The sequence below is a fragment of the Sapajus apella genome, unplaced genomic scaffold (assembly GCF_009761245.1).
Source record: "Sapajus apella isolate SASKATOON/1434 unplaced genomic scaffold, GSC_monkey_1.0 scaffold5, whole genome shotgun sequence".
NCBI classification, from domain to species: Eukaryota; Metazoa; Chordata; class Mammalia; order Primates; family Cebidae; genus Sapajus; species Sapajus apella.
The window spans coordinates 37,816,734-37,835,139 of NW_022436945.1; the positions used below are offsets into that span (position 1 = coordinate 37,816,734).

Consider the following 18,406-nt stretch of genomic DNA (forward strand, 5'->3'; position numbering starts at 1 on the left):
AGGAAGGAAGGAAGAAAGGAAGGAAGGAAGGAAGGAAAGAAAAGAAAGGAAAGAAAAGAAGGAAAAAGGAAGGAAGGAAAGGAAAGGAAAGAAGGAAGGAAGGGAGGGAGGGGAGGAGGGGAGGGGAGGGAAGGGAGAGAGAGAAAGAAAGAGACAAAGAAAGAGAAAAGAGAAAGAGAGAGAAAGAGAAAGAAAGAAGAAAGAAGGAAAGAAAGAAAGAAAGAAAGAAAGAAAGAAAGAAAGAAAGAAAGAAAGAAAGAAGGAAAGAAAGAAGGAAAGAAAGAAGGAAAGAAGGAAAGAAAGAAAGAGAAAGAAAGAAAGAGAGAAACAGAAAGAGAGAACGGAAGAAAGGAAGGAATGGAGGAAGGGAGGGAGGGAGGGAGGAAGGAAGGAAGGAAGAAAGGAAGGAAGGAAGGAAGGAAAGAAAAGAAAGGAAAGAAAAGAAGGAAAAAGGAAGGAAGGAAAGGAAAGGAAAGAAGGAAGGAAGGGAGGGAGGGGAGGAGGGGAGGGGAGGGAAGGGAGAGAGAGAAAGAAAGAGACAAAGAAAGAGAAAAGAGAAAGAGAGAGAAAGAGAAAGAAAGAAGAAAGAAGGAAAGAAAGAAAGAAAGAAAGAAAGAAAGAAAGAAAGAAAGAAAGAAAGAAAGAAGGAAAAAAGAAAGAAAGGAAAGAATAGAAAGAAAGGAAAAGAAAGAAAAAAGGAAAGAAGGAAGGAAGGAAGGAAGGAAGGAAGGAAGGAAGGAAGGAAGGGAGGGAAGGAAAAGAAGGAGGGAAGGGGAGAGACAGAAAGAGAGAGAGAGAGAAAGAAACTAAGGCTGGTTTTGCCTAGGGAACCATTGCCAACTGAGCAATGTGCTAGAAGGTTTTGAAGGACAAGTCAGTGAGCTACATGTGACAACTAACTGCACTTCTTATTAAGTAAAAACTTGCTCTGGTCCATAAAGGCCAGAGGACTCTTAACATTTATTTAACAAATGTTTGCTAACTGCTTAAGAAGTGCCTGCCACTGGGCTAAGCTCTGGGGTACCAACTCAGTCCTTAACCCACTATCTAGTAAAAAGAAACACTTTCATGTTAAATAGAATAATAACTGAGGTTAGGGGGTGAGGAAAACTATTAACCCCAAGGATTGTCATACAAGACATTTCTACTCCCCTTGCAGATTCGACTTTCAGGAAGTCACCAGAATTGGCAGCTTATAACTATAGTTGCCTCAACCCAAAGGCCACAACTTGTACCTGGGTGGAGTTAACCCTTGGACTGAATATTGCTTCCTGAATTCCCTTTATAGCACTTTACTTTTGTTTAACCTTTCCAGTATATTCCTTTAGTTACATTTTAAACTTCAACATAGCTTTATTCATCTTAACCTATTTTACTCTTTTTTTTAAAGCCATCTTTATTTTTTCAGTATCTTGAGATACACATTCGATTGTGTTATTCATCTTTTTACCCTTTTATTATTTCAGTATGCTTTACTTGATATTTCTTTAGTGATATATTTATTTAGCAATATATTTTTCTTATCCCCTTTGTTTCAATTATTTTATCTTAGATTCAATACTGCTTTCCTTTTACTTCTTAAGTGTGGAATAAGTAGTTGTGATCGTCAAAATAGTCATCCACCAGGAAGGGGCAGTAACTGCACAATTAGAGCAGGTGCAGCCTCACAGTGGAGCTGAGTCCTGGAAGCCCTGGTGTGCCTCCCCCTTTAGTGGATGAAGCACACAGTGGTCCTCAGGTGGGAGCAGGGGGATCTGAGCATCAGGAGCAATTGGGAGAGGAGATTTAGCAGAGGCTAAATATCAACCGATATGACAAGTTACAATATTTTAATAACCAGTGTCACCATACCAGTACATACTGGATACATACCAGTCTTGTTACTAGTATAATTTGTATTATAATATTATAGTATTATTATAAGGGATATATATATGGGATATATATAAAATTATAATAAAGGGATTTAATTAAATAAAACAAATAAAAATTATATATCCCAATATAATTATATATATATCCTTTATATTATTTATTAAATACATATTTAATAAGTAAAAATTTTTAAAAGATGGAGGAGACAGATGTATGTTTACTTCAATTAAGTTTCCTGCAAATTTCTTTTATCCAAAGAAATAAAGATCCTGACCTTAACTTTAACCATATTTATCTGCCACAATTTTTAATAATACACATCCAAATAACTTTGGGAGGCAGTCTAAAAAGACAGCTTTTAAAATAATTTTTTTACTGTTAATTTAATTTTAAAATAATTTTTTACTGTTAATTTTTACAAATATGTAGTAGGGGTATATACTTATGGGGTACATGAGACATTTTGATACAGGCATGCAATGTGTAATAATCACAGGGTAAATGGAGTACCCATCACCTCAAGCACCTATCCTTTGTATTCCAAACAATCCAATTATACCCTTTTGTTTTTTTTAATGTACAATTAAATTATTTTTGAGTATAGGCTGGTGCAGGGGCTCACACCTGTAATCCCAGCAATTTGGGAGGGTGAGGAGGATGAATCACTTGAGGTCAGGAGTTCGAGATCAGCCTGGCCAACATGGTGAAACCTATCTCTACTAAAAATACAAAAATTAGCTGGGCATGGTGGCGTACACCTGTAATCCCAGCTACTTGGGAGGCTGAGGCAGGAGGACTGCTTGAACCCAGGAGGATGCTGCAGTGAGCCGAGATTATACTGCTGTACTCCAGCCTGGGTGACAGAATGAGACTCCATCTTTTGACTACCGTCACCCCGCTGCACTAGCAAATACTAGATCTTATTCATTCTTTTTAACTATTAATATTTTTTGTACCTATTAACCATCCCTACTTCCCCACCCTCCACCCGCGATCCCGCCACTACTTTGTTCCCAGCCTCTGGTAACCATCCTTCTACTGTATCTTCACAGGTTCAACTGTTTTAACTTTCAGCTCCCAAAAATAAGTGACAACATGTGAAGTCTGTCTTTTGTGCCTGGCTTATTTCACTTAATATAATGACCTCCAGTTCCATCCATGTTGCCGCAAGTGACAGAATCTCTTCTTTTTTATGGCTGAATAGTACTCCATTGTGTATATGTACCACATTTTCTTTCTTCATTCATCTGTTGGTGGACATTTAGGTTGCTTCCAAATCTTGGCTATTGTGAATAGTGTGGCAATAAACATGGGAGTGATGGTATTTCTTTGAAACACTGATTTCCTTTCTTTTGGGTATACTCCTAGCAGTGGGATTGCTGGAATCCTATATAGTAGCTCTATTTTTAGATTTCTGGGAAACTTCCACACAGTTCTCCATAGTGATTATACTAATGTACATTTCCACCAACAGTGTACAAGGGTTCCCTTTTCTCCACATCCTCACCAGCATTTGTTACTGCCTATCTTTTGGATAAAAGTCATTTTTAAGTGGGATGAGATGATATCTCACTATAGTTTTGATTTAAACTTCTCTGATCATCAGTGATGTAAAGCATCTTAAAAAGACACTTAAGAAGTGATTAGGCTAACTATAAAAACGGCCAAGAAAAGCTACTGACATAATACAGTTGCACTCATTTCTAAAAAAAACCTTTGTATCTGAATCACACAATCATTTGGCAGTAGCTATATGGAAGAGCACACATTATGAACAAAGAAGGAAAGACGGGGCCGGGCACAGTGGCTCACACTTGTAATCACAGCACTTACAGAAATGGAGGCAGATGGATCACCTGAGGTCAGGAGTTCGAGGTCAACATGGTGAAACCTCATCTCTATTAAAAATAGAAAAATTAGCCAGGCCTGGTGGTGCACATCTGTAATCCAAGCTACCCAGGGGGCTGAAGCATAAGAATTGCTTGAACCTTGGAGGCAAAGGTTGCAGTGAGCCAAGATCATGCCACTGCACTCCAGCCTGGGTGACAGAGCAAGACTCCATCTCAAAAACAAACAAACAAAAAAAAAAGGAAAGACAGAGAAAGGTGCTCTGTTTAAACCCCTATTAACTGTCCTATAAGTCAAGTGCTAAAATTTTCAGGATTTATGTACAATAAAATACCTAGATCCAAATACCTAGAATATTTTCTATGACAGAATGCTCCAAGGTTAAATTTGTAAGTAAACAGACTCATCTACATCCAAATAAAAATCGAGAAGTATTTGTAATAACAGTAGCCACCATTTACTGAACAATATGTCAATTCTGTTGATAATTTTTTATAATCTGGAAAACAATGCTAGAAAGAAGATATAATTCAAGTTGATAGGTGAGTTTAACCAGTCTAGAATGATTAAGTAGCCAGTTCAAGACACAGTCACTGGCACAGCTCAGCTTAGTCTGGATGGAAGTGCCATCCCCCTCCTTTCTCAACATTTCACTGCCTGGCCCCCCCATCACGCCTGTAGGTATTCCCAATATCCCTCCTTTATCATGAGAATTCTCAGAATATCCAGAGAAGACATGATTACAACAACCCAATAAGGCTTCTCCTACATCCTCCAATGATTACAGCCTGAAAAGTACAGCAAAGACCCTCTTAAAAAAAGGAACTTATTTCACACTATGAAAGCCCAATGCTTCCAAATCCTATTTGTATTAGAAAAAACAAGTCCTGAACTCCTTCATACACTTAACATACTAAGTGTGAGGTTCCATCTGGGTCAGGCTGAAAGTTCCATAGCAGACTGATTATTATTTGGAGCTCAGGTTCTTCCAGGACATTGTTCTGCCCAGCAATCTTTATATCACTTCTGAATTCCAAACAATTCTCCATCTCCTTCAGTGTGTCAATATCATAAGCATTTGAAGTGTCAGAAACCTCAACTCAGTTTTCTCCCAGGACCTTCTCTAAATTCCTTAAGGATAGTCTGGTCTTCAATAAAGACTTAAGTCACTCATTATCCACTTTGTTGCCTTCTAAAAAGAACGTGGCCTGTCATGTTACCCCTCTACCCAATATTAAGAGTATCAAACAAAAATCTGCTAATCTGGACTTAAGACAATTTAACAACTTACAGCAATGGTTCTACAAAAACAAACTGAAAAGACCACTTACTAGGGAAATCCAGTTAGTAAAATAAGTGCTACATGGTGGGTTGTCACTGCTAGTGAACTGTGCTGAACACCCAGGGAGAGGTATACCAGCATACTATTTAAACATTTATATCTCATGGAGTCATTAACACATTGTAATGAAATGGAACGGATACCACAATACGTGTGTCTCTTGTTTTGTAAAAGTCATGTAAAATAGCCATTTACTTAATCGGTTTATCTTATCAGAGTGTTACAAAATTCTCAGCTGTTCATTAAAGTAAAAGAGAGTTTCAAAGAGTAATGCTTAATATACACTAGAATTAAAGTTTTTCCCTATTAAAATATCTTAATTAAAATGAAAGCACCAAAAAAAGGGTATATGTTCTTTAATAAAATAATTAAACTGGATAGACACACTAGTCATTTATTTTTTTAAGGGACAGAGTCTCGCTATGCTGCCCAGGCTGGAATGCAGTGGCTGTTCTCGGGTGCCATCATTGCATACTGCAGCCTTGAACTCCTGGGTTCAAGCAGTCCTCCAGCCTCAGTCTCCTAAGTAGCTGGGACTACAGGTGCATGACACTGCACCTATCAGACACACCGATCTTTTAAAAAAATACTGCATACATAAAGGTTCAAAAACATCAAACAACACTGCAAGGCAATAGAGTAGAAGGAGCAAATGCCTCATTTTAAGACAAGAGCATGGCTAAACCACTTAGTAATTAAAAGGCCTCAAATAATTTAAGTTTCCATAAATGTTTAAAATTCTACATAATGACCTGTCTCACAGAGTTGTCAAGAGGACTTAAATAATATTCATTCACTTCAATCAGTAAGCAACTGTTATGTCCCAAGCCTTGGAACACATCAAACAAAACAAAGTTCATGCTCACCTTATGTTCTATTTGATGAGGGAAATGGAACACATATGCACTACATAGGTAGACAAATGAAATCCCTTCAGTAAAACAGAACAAGATAACAGTGTCCAGAATATAGAAGGTGCTCATGTTTCTTCATTCTTAATGGTGGTATATATATTCTTCTGTTCAATGTATCATTGTCTCTGTTCTTGGTGAATTTTACACAAATCAATGTTAAAATAAATATTTTTTCACATTAACCTTTATCCTTGATTCCAAATGGAATGAACAACAACAATATTAAGGTTGAGTCCATCAGAATAAAATAACCCAATCCTGGAGATAGAAGGACTTTGCAGCTGTCAACCTGGAAGTCTATGGAAACACACACAGTCTATGGAAGTTTAGGATCCACTCATGACTATACCTATAATTCATTGTTCAGTAGTCAGAAAACATTGTAGTACATTCTGAATCAGTAAATAATATCTTCCTCCCACCAACCTTTATACCTGAATATGGATATTATGTGTTCCAATTCTGCTAGTATTTATCAGTGAGACCAGTCTTGGATCACATGATTAGGATGCTACACAAACACAGAAGGTACACACACACACACACACACACACACACACACACACACACACACACCCTAAGGATATTTAAGCATCTCATGAATGGCATAAGATTATATCACATCATACGTGATCATTTGGAGGTTTTCTTTTATTAAGTAGGAATAATAAATAAATAATTTCTTTCTTTTACAAAAAATTGCAATATTATACAGCTATATATAGTAGAGGCCCTTTACTATGTATCACAACTATTGTCTAACTATTTAATCAAAAACTCTATTAAAGTAGAAATCAGGGGGAAAAAACAAATCAAGAGGTTCACTAAAGGTTTTAACTTAAAATATAAAATCCAGGTTTATTTACCAGCCTTTTGATACAGTGCCAAGGCCTTATCTTGCAAGGCAGATATGCTGATTACACCAGTGTGCTTTTGCCTAAAACAAAACCCATGTACATCAGCTATGATTTCAAGTTTGAATTTCTTTAAAGTGACACAAGAAACTGAAGGCATCCAAGGGCAAAATCCTTCCAATCTCGTATACTTTCCTGGCCTATGTGTAATTCAAATATACATTTGTTTAGGAATTCATCTTTATGAAGTCTAACCAAAGCACTCAACTTTGTTTACACTGAAACAACTCTTGCTTTTGAATTGCACACTTTCCTGAATTATGTAATAATTAAATTACATAATTACAATTAAGTATAACTGTCATAAACAGATTTGTTTAAAAATATAGCCAATTCTTGTTAAGTCCACAACTTAGCCTGTTAGGAGCAGAAATAGTAGTAGGGAATTTTCATCAGTATGTAGCAGTGTGCTACTGGCATTTTAAAATATATTTTACAGAGAAATAGAGGATATTAGTGAAACCAATGAGTTGTTTGAGAACTTCCAGAAAAATTTTTTAAATATTAGACTACTTAACATTTAAAGAAAGTTAAAAAATAAAAAATTATCGATACCAAAGAATCTTTAAAATATTGATCCCTGCAAATTACACATATTTGTTAAATAAATCATAAGCATCTATAAATAATTCGATAGTAAAAAGCTGCAGGTAGATGTCTACATATTCTAAGCTAGACTTATTTTCAATTGATTCTCTCACAAACATACAATTGTCAATATGTATTATGATCTTACCTAACATCCCTTAAAAAAGTAACTTTTTTTTTTCTTGAGACAGAGTCTCACTCTGTCGCCCAGGCTGGAGTGCAGTATTGAAATCTTGGCTCACTGCAACCTCCGCCTCCCCAATGCAAGCAATTCTTCTGCTTCAGAGCCTTCTGAGTAGCTGGGATTACTGGTGTCTGCCACCACCCCCAGCTAATTTTTGTATTTTTAGTAGAGATGGGGTTTCACCTTGTTGGCCAGTTTGGTCTCGAACTTCTGGCCTCAGGTGATCCGCCCGCCTCGGCCTCCCAAAGGGCTGGGATTACAAGCGTGAGCCACCGTGCCTGGCCCAAAAAAATAACTTTTGAGATACTGAATTAACAATTAAAGAAGTTGGAAACAACTGATTCAAGTACACAGCTTTGAGATTACATGTCAGTTTTTCTCTAAAAGAACAGCTCTTTCTTTGAATTTTTTTTTACATGAAATCTTTCCATATCATCAGTTACTCATTTCATTAAATAAACAAAACTGTAACTTCTGGCTAAACCACTGCATTATCTCTATACCAGAACCACCAGTAAATAGGAAGTAAGATTCATTTATGCTGAGTTGCAAGTAACCTATGTATACATTGGTATGAACTGTTGTGTTTATAATTTGTATATGCAATATAAATTTAGTGCCAAATCTTGAGATTCAAGATTCAATTGATCAGTAGATGGAAATTGAAGAGTCAGAAGCTTTAAAACCAAATATCTCTACATAAGTTGCCAAATAAGTTCTTAATTAATTTTCAGTTATTTCCTAAAGTTGAATTTTATTTTTTATTTTTTGCTTCCCCATCCTCAGTCCTGAATTTTATTTTTGAAGAGAAAAATCATGCAAGAGTTATTTATTCCACAAAAAACGTGTAGCCTCAGAAATTTCAACAGACATCAGATTATTTGGTGTTCCATGATTATGTTTTACTTTGATCTTAATTAGTAAAAACACATAAACCATGGGAAATTCTTAATCATTAGATTGACAGCTTATTTGCAAATACAAATCACAAAATCTAATTATTATACCTTGCAACATGTGTGCTATATTTAACAGTATAAGATAGTCTTTTAAAAAAAAAAAAAGTTCAGAGACAAAAGTAAGGAGCCATATAAATAGGCATAGCATATTACATTTAAATACCAAGTCCAATTATGTAGGCTGTAGTAAAGTGAAGAAAACAACTAAATTATTCAAGTAACTGCACATATTAATATATACATATTTTCACTTATACATATATATTGTTGAACACAAAACCAAGTGCTGGCTGATTTATAAATATTTAAAATTACGAAGTGCCAATCCATCAGTGGCCTCATTTCCATTTCTACTCAAATAAGCAAAGAGAATAAAAAACTGGTAATTTCTAATACCAGGACATAGTAGATATGAATATATATTTCTGTTTAAAATGTAAAAGCTCCTTCTTCATTCTTTTACATAACTGGTATTTTTAAAAAGTAAGTATGCCATACTTTCTTTTTAAAGAAATATGTATGATGAGAAGGAGCTTAAATTTATAAAGTTTTTAATGGTAATGGCATTTTCTATCAAAATTTAAAAGGCAGCAAAAAAGAGGATAGGAGAGTCTAGGAAGTGCAGGGGAAGGTGGGGGAATAGGGAGAGATTTGTTAAAGGATACAAAATTGCGGCTAGACAGGAGAAGTAAGTTCTAGTGTTCTATATCACCGTAGATGACCATAGTAATAATAATATACAGTTTCAAATATTGAATAAGAGAATATTGAACGTTTTTAACACGAAGAAATGATAAATGTCTGAGATGACAGATATGCTAATGACTCTGATATGATCACTATACAATGTATCAAAACATTGCTATGTGACCCATGAATATGTTCAATTTCGTCAATTTTAAAAAATAAATTTTTAAAAAATTTAGTGTATATGAAAATTTATACTAATAAGCAATTATCCCAAGGTATAAAGTGATATATCAATGAATATTACATAATTATTTTTAATAACTAAAAAGCAGTCATTCTAAATGTTCCTCAATAAGGAACTGAATAAATCATTGTATCCACAAAACAAGCACATTTCAAATGAGACAGAAAGATGTCTATGTACTAAGTGAAAAAGCAAGTATCAGAATGACTTGGATAGTAAGTCTCATTTTTTCAAATTTTCCTAATAAAAATGTGTATGTGCATGCTTGAATATGTATGCATATTAAAATATGCATAGAAAACAGTTATAGCACATATCAAACTTGCAGAGAGGTTTGTCTTTTTATTTACAGTTATTTACTCCCTAAAATTAAAAAAAGAAAACATAATCATAGAGAACATTTTAAACTGTTTTAACAAAATATTTGAAAACTTGAAGCATTTTTTCTTTTTCCTAAGTAATTTTCCTTTCCTCTAATATTTGCTAGTTACTATATCCAAGCTGATGTTTATCCTGAAACATATTAATTATTATCCTCTCAAACTTTAAAGAGCATTATATTTAACTTTGCAGGATTACACGAAACAGAAATACTATGATACAAAATAATCCTCATTCTATTCAAAAATTTAACTTTTTAATACTTCACCCCAAATATTCACTATCTTTTAAAATAAAACAATGGAACATATTTTTAAACAAAATTAAAATGGTTTATATAGTAACAATTCAGTATCTTATTTTTTGTTTGCATATCCTATAGGTGTAACTAACATATTCTCAATAACACTTCAAAAATATTTTGCAAAGATCATCAGTACTATTAAGCGCATTAAAGTTTTATCTTGACTTACAGCATAAATATTTCTCCAGCTATACTTGAAGCAAAAATTTTATTATTAATAAAAGTAGGCCAACTATATACTTCATTAAACATTTTAATACTTAAAGTTGATTTTCAAGATATTCATGATCACTAGCATTCACACTTATAAAAATAGTTTTACTTTCCTAAAATACTTTTTTAAAGGACAGAAGGAAATACGTTTTTACTTTACCTAGTTGTTGATGTTCGTATTTGCCATAATTACAATGATAGAAATTAGTTCCACCTTGCTCATCTATCATCTTCTCTGAAGAAAGCAAACTAAGACGTTTCATCTTAACTAACCTTGGGGAACTTTCCTGAACACTAGTATCCAAAACCACATCTCCCGAAAGAATGGGAGGAACAACTCTCTTTAAAAAATCCATTTTAAGGTTCTTCTACATTACTAGACCCACAAGCACACAGAAAGGCGTCTATACCAACTTCCTTGATGAGAAGTCAGGTACACTATGTGTGTCAAAGAGCAAATAAACGTCATGTGAATTTAGGCGGTGCTAAACCCCAGTTGGTCAATGGCCAGCTGTTTTGAGGCTGATTTTTAGGACATTTACTGTTCATGCTGATAACAAACCAAACAGCTACAGACCATGAAACTGCACTTCATGTGGGCATACACGTACAATGGGTGCTAACGACAATACTGAGTCTATAAAATGTTGAGCATCCATCTAGTTTAACATGTAGATTTTGAGAACTTTCACCGTGTAAAGAGAAATTTACTTTGGCCTGAGGTGTGTGTTCCTTTTAAGTAAACTTAGGGCTGACATGTAAAACACTAACTTGTATTCAAAAGATAATTCTTATCATTTTGAAAATTTACTAACAGACCTCAGGAATGTCAACTTTTATAAAACATAAAAAGGAGTCACTTAAAACTTTATTCTGTATTATGAACATTCTAAGGTTACTTTAAAATGCCCACCCCCCCCAAAAAAAAAAAACCCTCCCTATTACAATCAGTGGCATTTATCAATAGTAATGATGAAAACTTTGGCAGGAATAACCAAAAACAATGATTAATTTTAAATATATGGATCTAAAAACATAAAGCTGAAGAATTTAAAGTATAAATACTTAAATTCAATATAAAAACAGTCATCAACATTATATGATTTTCAAAATAATTGAGCACTCTACAAAATATTTTAAAATAGCAAAAGTAGCCAACCCTACTGCCTTAATATAATTCAGAAGTATAACAAGAGAGTCCAATAAAAGAATATCTACAAGACTTTGAAAACTGAAAGTGCTATCTCCTTTTCTCCCTTCCTTTGCCTGCCCTCTGGTGGGGTTAAGTGAGCAAGAAGGAAATCTAAAAACAAAGGTAACAAGAGTAAAGCCTCTAAGGCAAACCGCCATGGCAGGTGTTTACCTATGTAACAAACCTGTACATTCTGCACATGTACGCCAGAACTTAAAAGTATAAACAACAACAACAACAAGAACAAAACCCTAAGCAATCATATCTCTTTGAATGATACATAATTTTTTAAATCTGATTAACTCAGTGAAACATAATATAATCTCATTCTGCCAATACTCAACATGAAGAAAACGCTTTGCATAGTATTTCGAAAGATGAAGCACATACGGTCTACATAGATATCAGGAAAAAATGGTTGTAATAGAAAAATGGGTACATTTCTGGTTCTCAATTACTTTGTTTTTTTGTTTGTTTGTTTGCTTGTTTTTTTTGGTGTTTTTTGTTTTGTTTTGTTTTGGGTTTTTTTGTTTGTTTGTTTGTTTGTTTTGAGATGGAGTCTTGCTCTGTTGCCCAGGCTGGAGTGCAGTGGCACAATCTCAGCTCACTGGAGCCTCTGCCTCCTGGGTTCAAGCAATTCTCCTGCCTCAGCCTCCTGAGTAGCTGGGACTACAGGCATGCACCACCATGCCCAGCAAATTTTTGCATTTTTGGTAGAGACGGGGTTTCACCATGTTGGGCAGGATAGTCTCAAACTCCTGACCTCAGGTGATCTACCTGCCTTGGCCTCCCAAACTGCTGGGATTCCAGGCAAGAGCCACCATGCCCAGCCACTTTGTTTTTAATCCTTATTCTCCTACCACATTACTTATGAAGTCAACTATTCTTTTTAAAATTTATTTTAAAAGCATTAATTGAAGATCCTTTACATGCAAAGCATTAATTAATAAAGTATTAAGGTCCAGAGAAAGTTTAAGGATTTATTAATACAAATTCTGTTTCAAGAACTCCTATAAAAAAAAAAGGAAAAAAACAACAAAGTCAAGTAAAAGACATAAATCTGTTGCCCTTAAAGCAGGTATATATTCAACAAGAAAAAAGCATTAACTTTAAAAAAATGCATCTAAGAAGTAGATTGCCTCTTAATCTTTGATCATAAAAGTATCAAAATTAAAATCCAATCAGCCTATATTCCCCACAAACAGAAAAAGCAACTGCTTAGAACGGTAAACTGCATGCCTTAATATGCCTAAAACTGATCTTTCTCTCTCTCTCTCTCTCTCTCTGCCCCCACCTCCCTTTTGCCCCTCCCTCCCTTCCTCCTTCTCTGGGTATGATCTCATGTTCTTTACATTTTATGTCTGTGGTTTTCCCCAGGTCCCTCTGCAGGTTGTCCTTATCTATGAAGCCCAGAAACAGTGGTACACAGAAGAATGCTAATTCATGTTTGTTCATGACATGCAAGACAACCATTTGTGTCACTGTTAACCTCATCATTCTCAACTGCACTTTCAAGGGGAGAGAGGAAGGGGTTAAGGTAAAAGGGACAAGGATTATGGGTTGTAGAAGAGACCAAAATTTTTTCTCTGATTTCCTTCATTCAGCAAATATTTTTTGAATAGCTTCTCTAATGATCTGTGCAAGACACAAAGGCACTGAAGATATGTCTCTCTCCCAAAAAAGCTGACTACTTAAGAAGGGAAATAAACTCTCACAGTTATAATACTCCCTGCAGTGTTGGCCAAAACTTTGTTGAGCCCGCACTGCAGTTTAATTTCCTTTGCTTCATCTGCTTCCTAAGCCCCCTCATTATAGGTGTTGATTCCTAATAAACATCGAAAGAATCCACCCTGAGACATACAGCAAAGGGGAAGCATTCCAGTAACAAAACTATTACTAACAGGATCTATGAGGAAGAAATGCCATAATGCCTTGTTGACATGTTGATACTTCTAAGCACTTTAGCTGATTACCACAACTTTTAACTCCTGGTATAACAGTTACGGGCTGAAGAAATTATATTAGAAGCTCACAGCTAAAATGCAGCATTTAAAAATCTTTTCAGACCTCAATCACTATTTAGTCTTGAGAATATTTACAATCTTACCGAATCACTTGAGACAGTACTTCCTTGGTGGTAACGTGGATCATCTAATCCTATGATTCTTGAGTAGTTTCAGGAATGAAGCATTTAGATGTTAACCAACCAAGATTCCAATAAACGGCTTTAGCTCTGAAAAAAACAAAATACATTTACATATTCGGTATGTTTATAATAAGTACACCTGTATGTCACTCACATCCATTCTTACTTCTGAACACATTTTACACCCAGTGTCACCTAGTGCTGCAGATATCCTCTTTCAATAACATTGCACAACAATTTTTCTAAGTTTTTTATTATGGAAAATTTCGAATTAATGCAAAATTATTAAGAACAGTACCATGAAACCCCCATCATTCCCAGCTTCAACAATTAACTCGTGGCAAATAATGTTTCATTTATATCTTCATCTACCCCCCCGCAACCTCTATCCCAACACAATGGATTATTCTGAAGCAAATTCCAGACATCGTAACGTTTCATCTGTACATAATTCATTATGCATCTAAGACAAGGCTTTACTGTGTAAAAATAAGCTAATACCATTATAATACTTATATTAATAATATAATACCAACTACTAATCAGCACTCAAATTTCCCCAATTGTCCCATAAGTGTCCTTTTAACAGTCTGTTCTCATCTAAATTTAAACAAAATTCATACAGGCAATTGTAACCATATCTCTTAAATAACTTTTAATCTATAGTTTTTCTCCTCCTTTTCTTCTGTATAGAGTGACAATAATGCTTTCACTAGCCAATGGTTAAACTAATACACCATAACTTAATTATTCAATAATATATTATTTTAGTCACTAAAATATAGATTTGTACAACAGTTCATGTATCTGCTAGACCTGATATTTATCACATCTACAGACAACATTTGGGATGCACATTTTTCAAAGTCTACTTAGAGTAACTCTGAGAGGGTCATGGACCATGAACTACTGCAGTGTATCTGTAATACCTGGATGGTTACTGAGAATAAAGCAAATGACCACAGGGAGTTATCTTTTTACCGTTTATACGGACTCCAAGTTAACATAAAAAATTCATATGTTATTACAATTAAAAAGTCCTGGATTTTTTGTTTTTGTTTTTGTTTTTTTTCTGAGACAGAGTTTCGCTCTTGTTGACTAGGCTAGAGTACAGTGGCACAGTCTCAGCTTACTGCAACCTCCACCTCCCAGGTTCGAGCGATTCTCTTGCCTCAGCCTCCTGAGTAGCTGGGATTATAGGCGTCCACCACCAGGCCCAGCTAATTTTTGTAATTTTAGCAGAGATGGGGTTTCACCATGTTGCCAGGCTGGTCTTCAACTGCTGACCTCAGGTGATCCACCTGCCTCGGCCTCCCTAAGTGCTGGGATTACAGGTGTCAGCCAATGCACCCAGCCAGTCTTGGCATTTTTCTATAGCAAAAATAAGGCAAATTTGTCATCTGGCACTGGAACTCAAATAAGCCTTATTTTAAATAATAACCAGTTGGATACTAGTTTTTCTCTTTAATTAATTTAATCCCCAACCCAACAGAAAAAGTTAAATATCCTGAAATAGTAATTTTGTACTGAATACTCTTAATTTGAAATTCCTTTAGCCAAGTTAGAAAAATATAGTATTTACTCATAGAATAATCAATTAAATCATGATTAAAGCCAAATCTTCAAAGCCAAAAATCTGGGAAATATGAATAAAATATTAACTTGTTGGTGCTTGCTCATAATATCATTCCAACTTACTGGAATTTTTGACTGCTCCATCAAATATTTCTAAAATCTATTATCAATATGATAGCTACAATCCTGCCATAATTCTTTATACTTTACTTATCTTAGGTTCACGGCATCGTTTCTCCCTCAAACCAAAATAAATTAATGTGACAAATAGCATGTCATGTCTTGTGGGTATGGTCCTACATTGGACAATATTTAATGAGTTTTAAATTATCTTTCACTTCATCTTCTGGGACAAATCTCAAAACCAGTCACTACTGGAGTACAATGCAGTTTTAGGAATATTGCAAAAATCCCAGCTAGGACCGATTTTTGTCACCATGTCTAGGTATTTTATTTGGCTTTGTTTTCGAACAGCCTTCTGCTCAGACATAGCAAGTGCTAATGTCATGCTTTTGTTGTATGTGTTTATTCTTCTTGTAATCACACTGTCATGGCACTATGTCACTTAAAGATTTATCAGTGTTTGCCCAGAGTTTGCAACACTTCTTCAGTAGACAGACAGCCTTCCTATTTTTAACTTTTCACTTTTGATAAAAATAAATGCATCTTTTGGTAACCATGGAAAATTTGTCGTTTATAGGTTTTTTTTTTTTTTTTTTTTTTGTAAGAAAAGACTTATTTATCTTTATTGTACTTTAGGTTTTGGGGTACATGTGCAGATCATGCAGGATTGTTGCATAGCTATATACATGGCAGTGTGGTTTCCTGCCTCCATCCCCCCAACACCTGCATCTGGCATTTCTCTGCATATTATCGCTGGGGAGCTGTCCCTCCCTTACCCCCACCAACAGACCCCAGTGTGTAATGCTCCCCTCCCCGTGCCCATGTGTTCTCATTGTTCAACACCCGCCTATAAGTGAGACCATGCGGTGTTTGATCGTCTGCTCTTCTGTCAGTTTGCTGAGAATGATGCTTTCCAGGTTCATCCATACCCCTACAAAGGACACAAACTCATCATTTTTTATGACTGTATAGTATTCCATGGTGTATATGTGCCACATTTTCCTTGTCCAGTCTATTGTCGATGGGCATATGGGTTGGTTCCAGGTCTTTGCTATTGTAAACAGTGCCGCTGTGAACATACATGTCCATGTGTCTTTATAACGGAATGACTTATAATCCTTTAGGTATATACTCAGTAATGGGATTGTTGGGTCAAATAGAATTTCTATTTCTAGGTCCTTGGAGGAAGCACCACACTGTCTTCCATATTGGTTGAACTAGTTTACACTCCCACCAACAGTGTAAAAGTGTTCTTATTTCTCCACATCCTCTCCAGCATCTGTTGTCTCCAGATTTTTTAATGATCGCCATTCTAACTGGCGTGAGGTAGTATCTCAATGTGGTTCTGATTTGCATTTCTCTAATGACCAGTCATGATTAGCATTTTTTCATATGTTTGTTGGCCTCATATATGTCTTCTTTTGAAAAGTATCTGTTCATATCTTTCACCCACTTTTGGATGGGTTTGTTTTTTTCTTGTAAATCTCTTTTGGTTCTTAGTAGATTCTAGATATTAGCCCTTTGTCAGATAGGTAGATTGCAAAACATTTTTCCCATTCTGTTGGTTGCCAGTTCACTCTAATGATTGTTTCTTTTGCTGCACAGAAGCTCTGGAGTTTAATTAGGTCCCATTTGTCTATTTTGGCATTTATTGCTAATGCTTTTGGTGTTTTGGTCATGAAGTCCTTGCCTATGCCTATGTCCTGAATGGTTTTGCCTAGGTTTTCTTCTAGGATTTTTATGGTGTTAGGTCTTATGTTTAAGTCTTTAATCCATCTGGAGTTAATTTTAGTGTAAGGTGTCAGGAAGGGGTCCAGTTTCTGCTTTCTGCACACTGCTAGCCAGTTTTCCCAACGCCATTTATTAAAGAAGGAATCTTTTCCCCATTGCTTGTTTTTGTCAGGTTTGTCAAAAATCAGATGGTTGTCGATGTGTAGCATTGTCTCTAGGGCCTCTATTTTGTTCCATTGATCTCTATTTCTGTTTCAGTACCAGTACCATGCTGTTTTGATTACTGTAGCCTTGTAGCATAGTTTGAAATCAGGTAGCATAATGCCACCAGCTTTGTTCTTTTTGCTTAGGATTGTCTTGGCTATGCGTGCTCTCTTTCGGTTCCATATGAAGTTTAAGGTGGTTTTTTCCAGTTCTGCAAAGAAGGTCATTGGTAGCTTGATGGGGATAGCATTGAATTTGTAGATTACTTTGGGCAGTATGGCCATTTTCACTATATTGATTCTTCCTAATCATGAGCATGGAATGTTTCTCCATCTGTTTGTGTCCTCTCTTATTTCGTTGAGCAGTGCTTTCTAGTTCTCCTTGAAGAGGTCCTTTACATCCTTTGCTAGTTGTATTCCTAGGTATTTTATTCTCTTTGTAGCAATTGTGAATGGCAGTTCATTCTTGATTTGGCTCTCTTTAAGTCTGTTATTGGTGTATAGGAATACTTGTGATTTCTGCACATTGATTTTGTATCCTGAGACTTTGGTGAAGTTGCTTATCATCTTAAGGAGATTTTGGGCTAAGATGATAGGGTCTTCTAAATATACCATCATGTCTACAAGCAGAGAAAACCTGACTTCCTCTTTTCCTAATTGAATACCGTTTATTTTTTTTCTTCCCTAATTGCTCAGCTAGAACTTCCAATACTATATTGAATAGGAGTGGTGAGAGAGGGCATCCTTGTCTAGTGCTGAATTTCAAAGGGAATGCTTCAGTTTTTGCCCATTCAGTATAATATTGGCTGTAGATCTGCCATAAATAGCTTTTATTGTTTTGAGATATGTTCCTTCGATACTTAGTTTATTAAGAGTTTTTAGCACAAAGGCTGTTGAATTTTGAGGAAGGCCTTCTCTGCATCTATTGAGATAATCACGTGGTTTTTGTCTTTGGTTCTGTTTATGTGGCGGATTACGTT

General features: G+C 35.4%; 1 protein-coding gene across 13 annotated transcripts in view; it reads right to left on the reverse strand.

Moving 5' to 3' along the window:
* FRYL (FRY like transcription coactivator) overlaps window positions 1–18,406 on the reverse strand; it is a 272,517-nt gene that overhangs the window by 170,590 nt on the left and 83,521 nt on the right. For 7 of the 13 annotated variants that reach the window (XM_032274131.1, XM_032274130.1, XM_032274129.1 and 4 more), the window contains exon 1: window positions 10,617–12,154. In XM_032274131.1, coding sequence (XP_032130022.1) covers window positions 10,617–10,812 — 196 coding nt within the window. In that variant the 5' untranslated portion in view covers window positions 10,813–12,154. Of the gene's footprint in view, window positions 1–10,616; window positions 12,156–13,755; window positions 13,882–18,406 lie in introns of those variants that run through there. The other 6 variants (XM_032274136.1, XM_032274133.1, XM_032274135.1 and 3 more) reach the window with 2 other exon arrangements.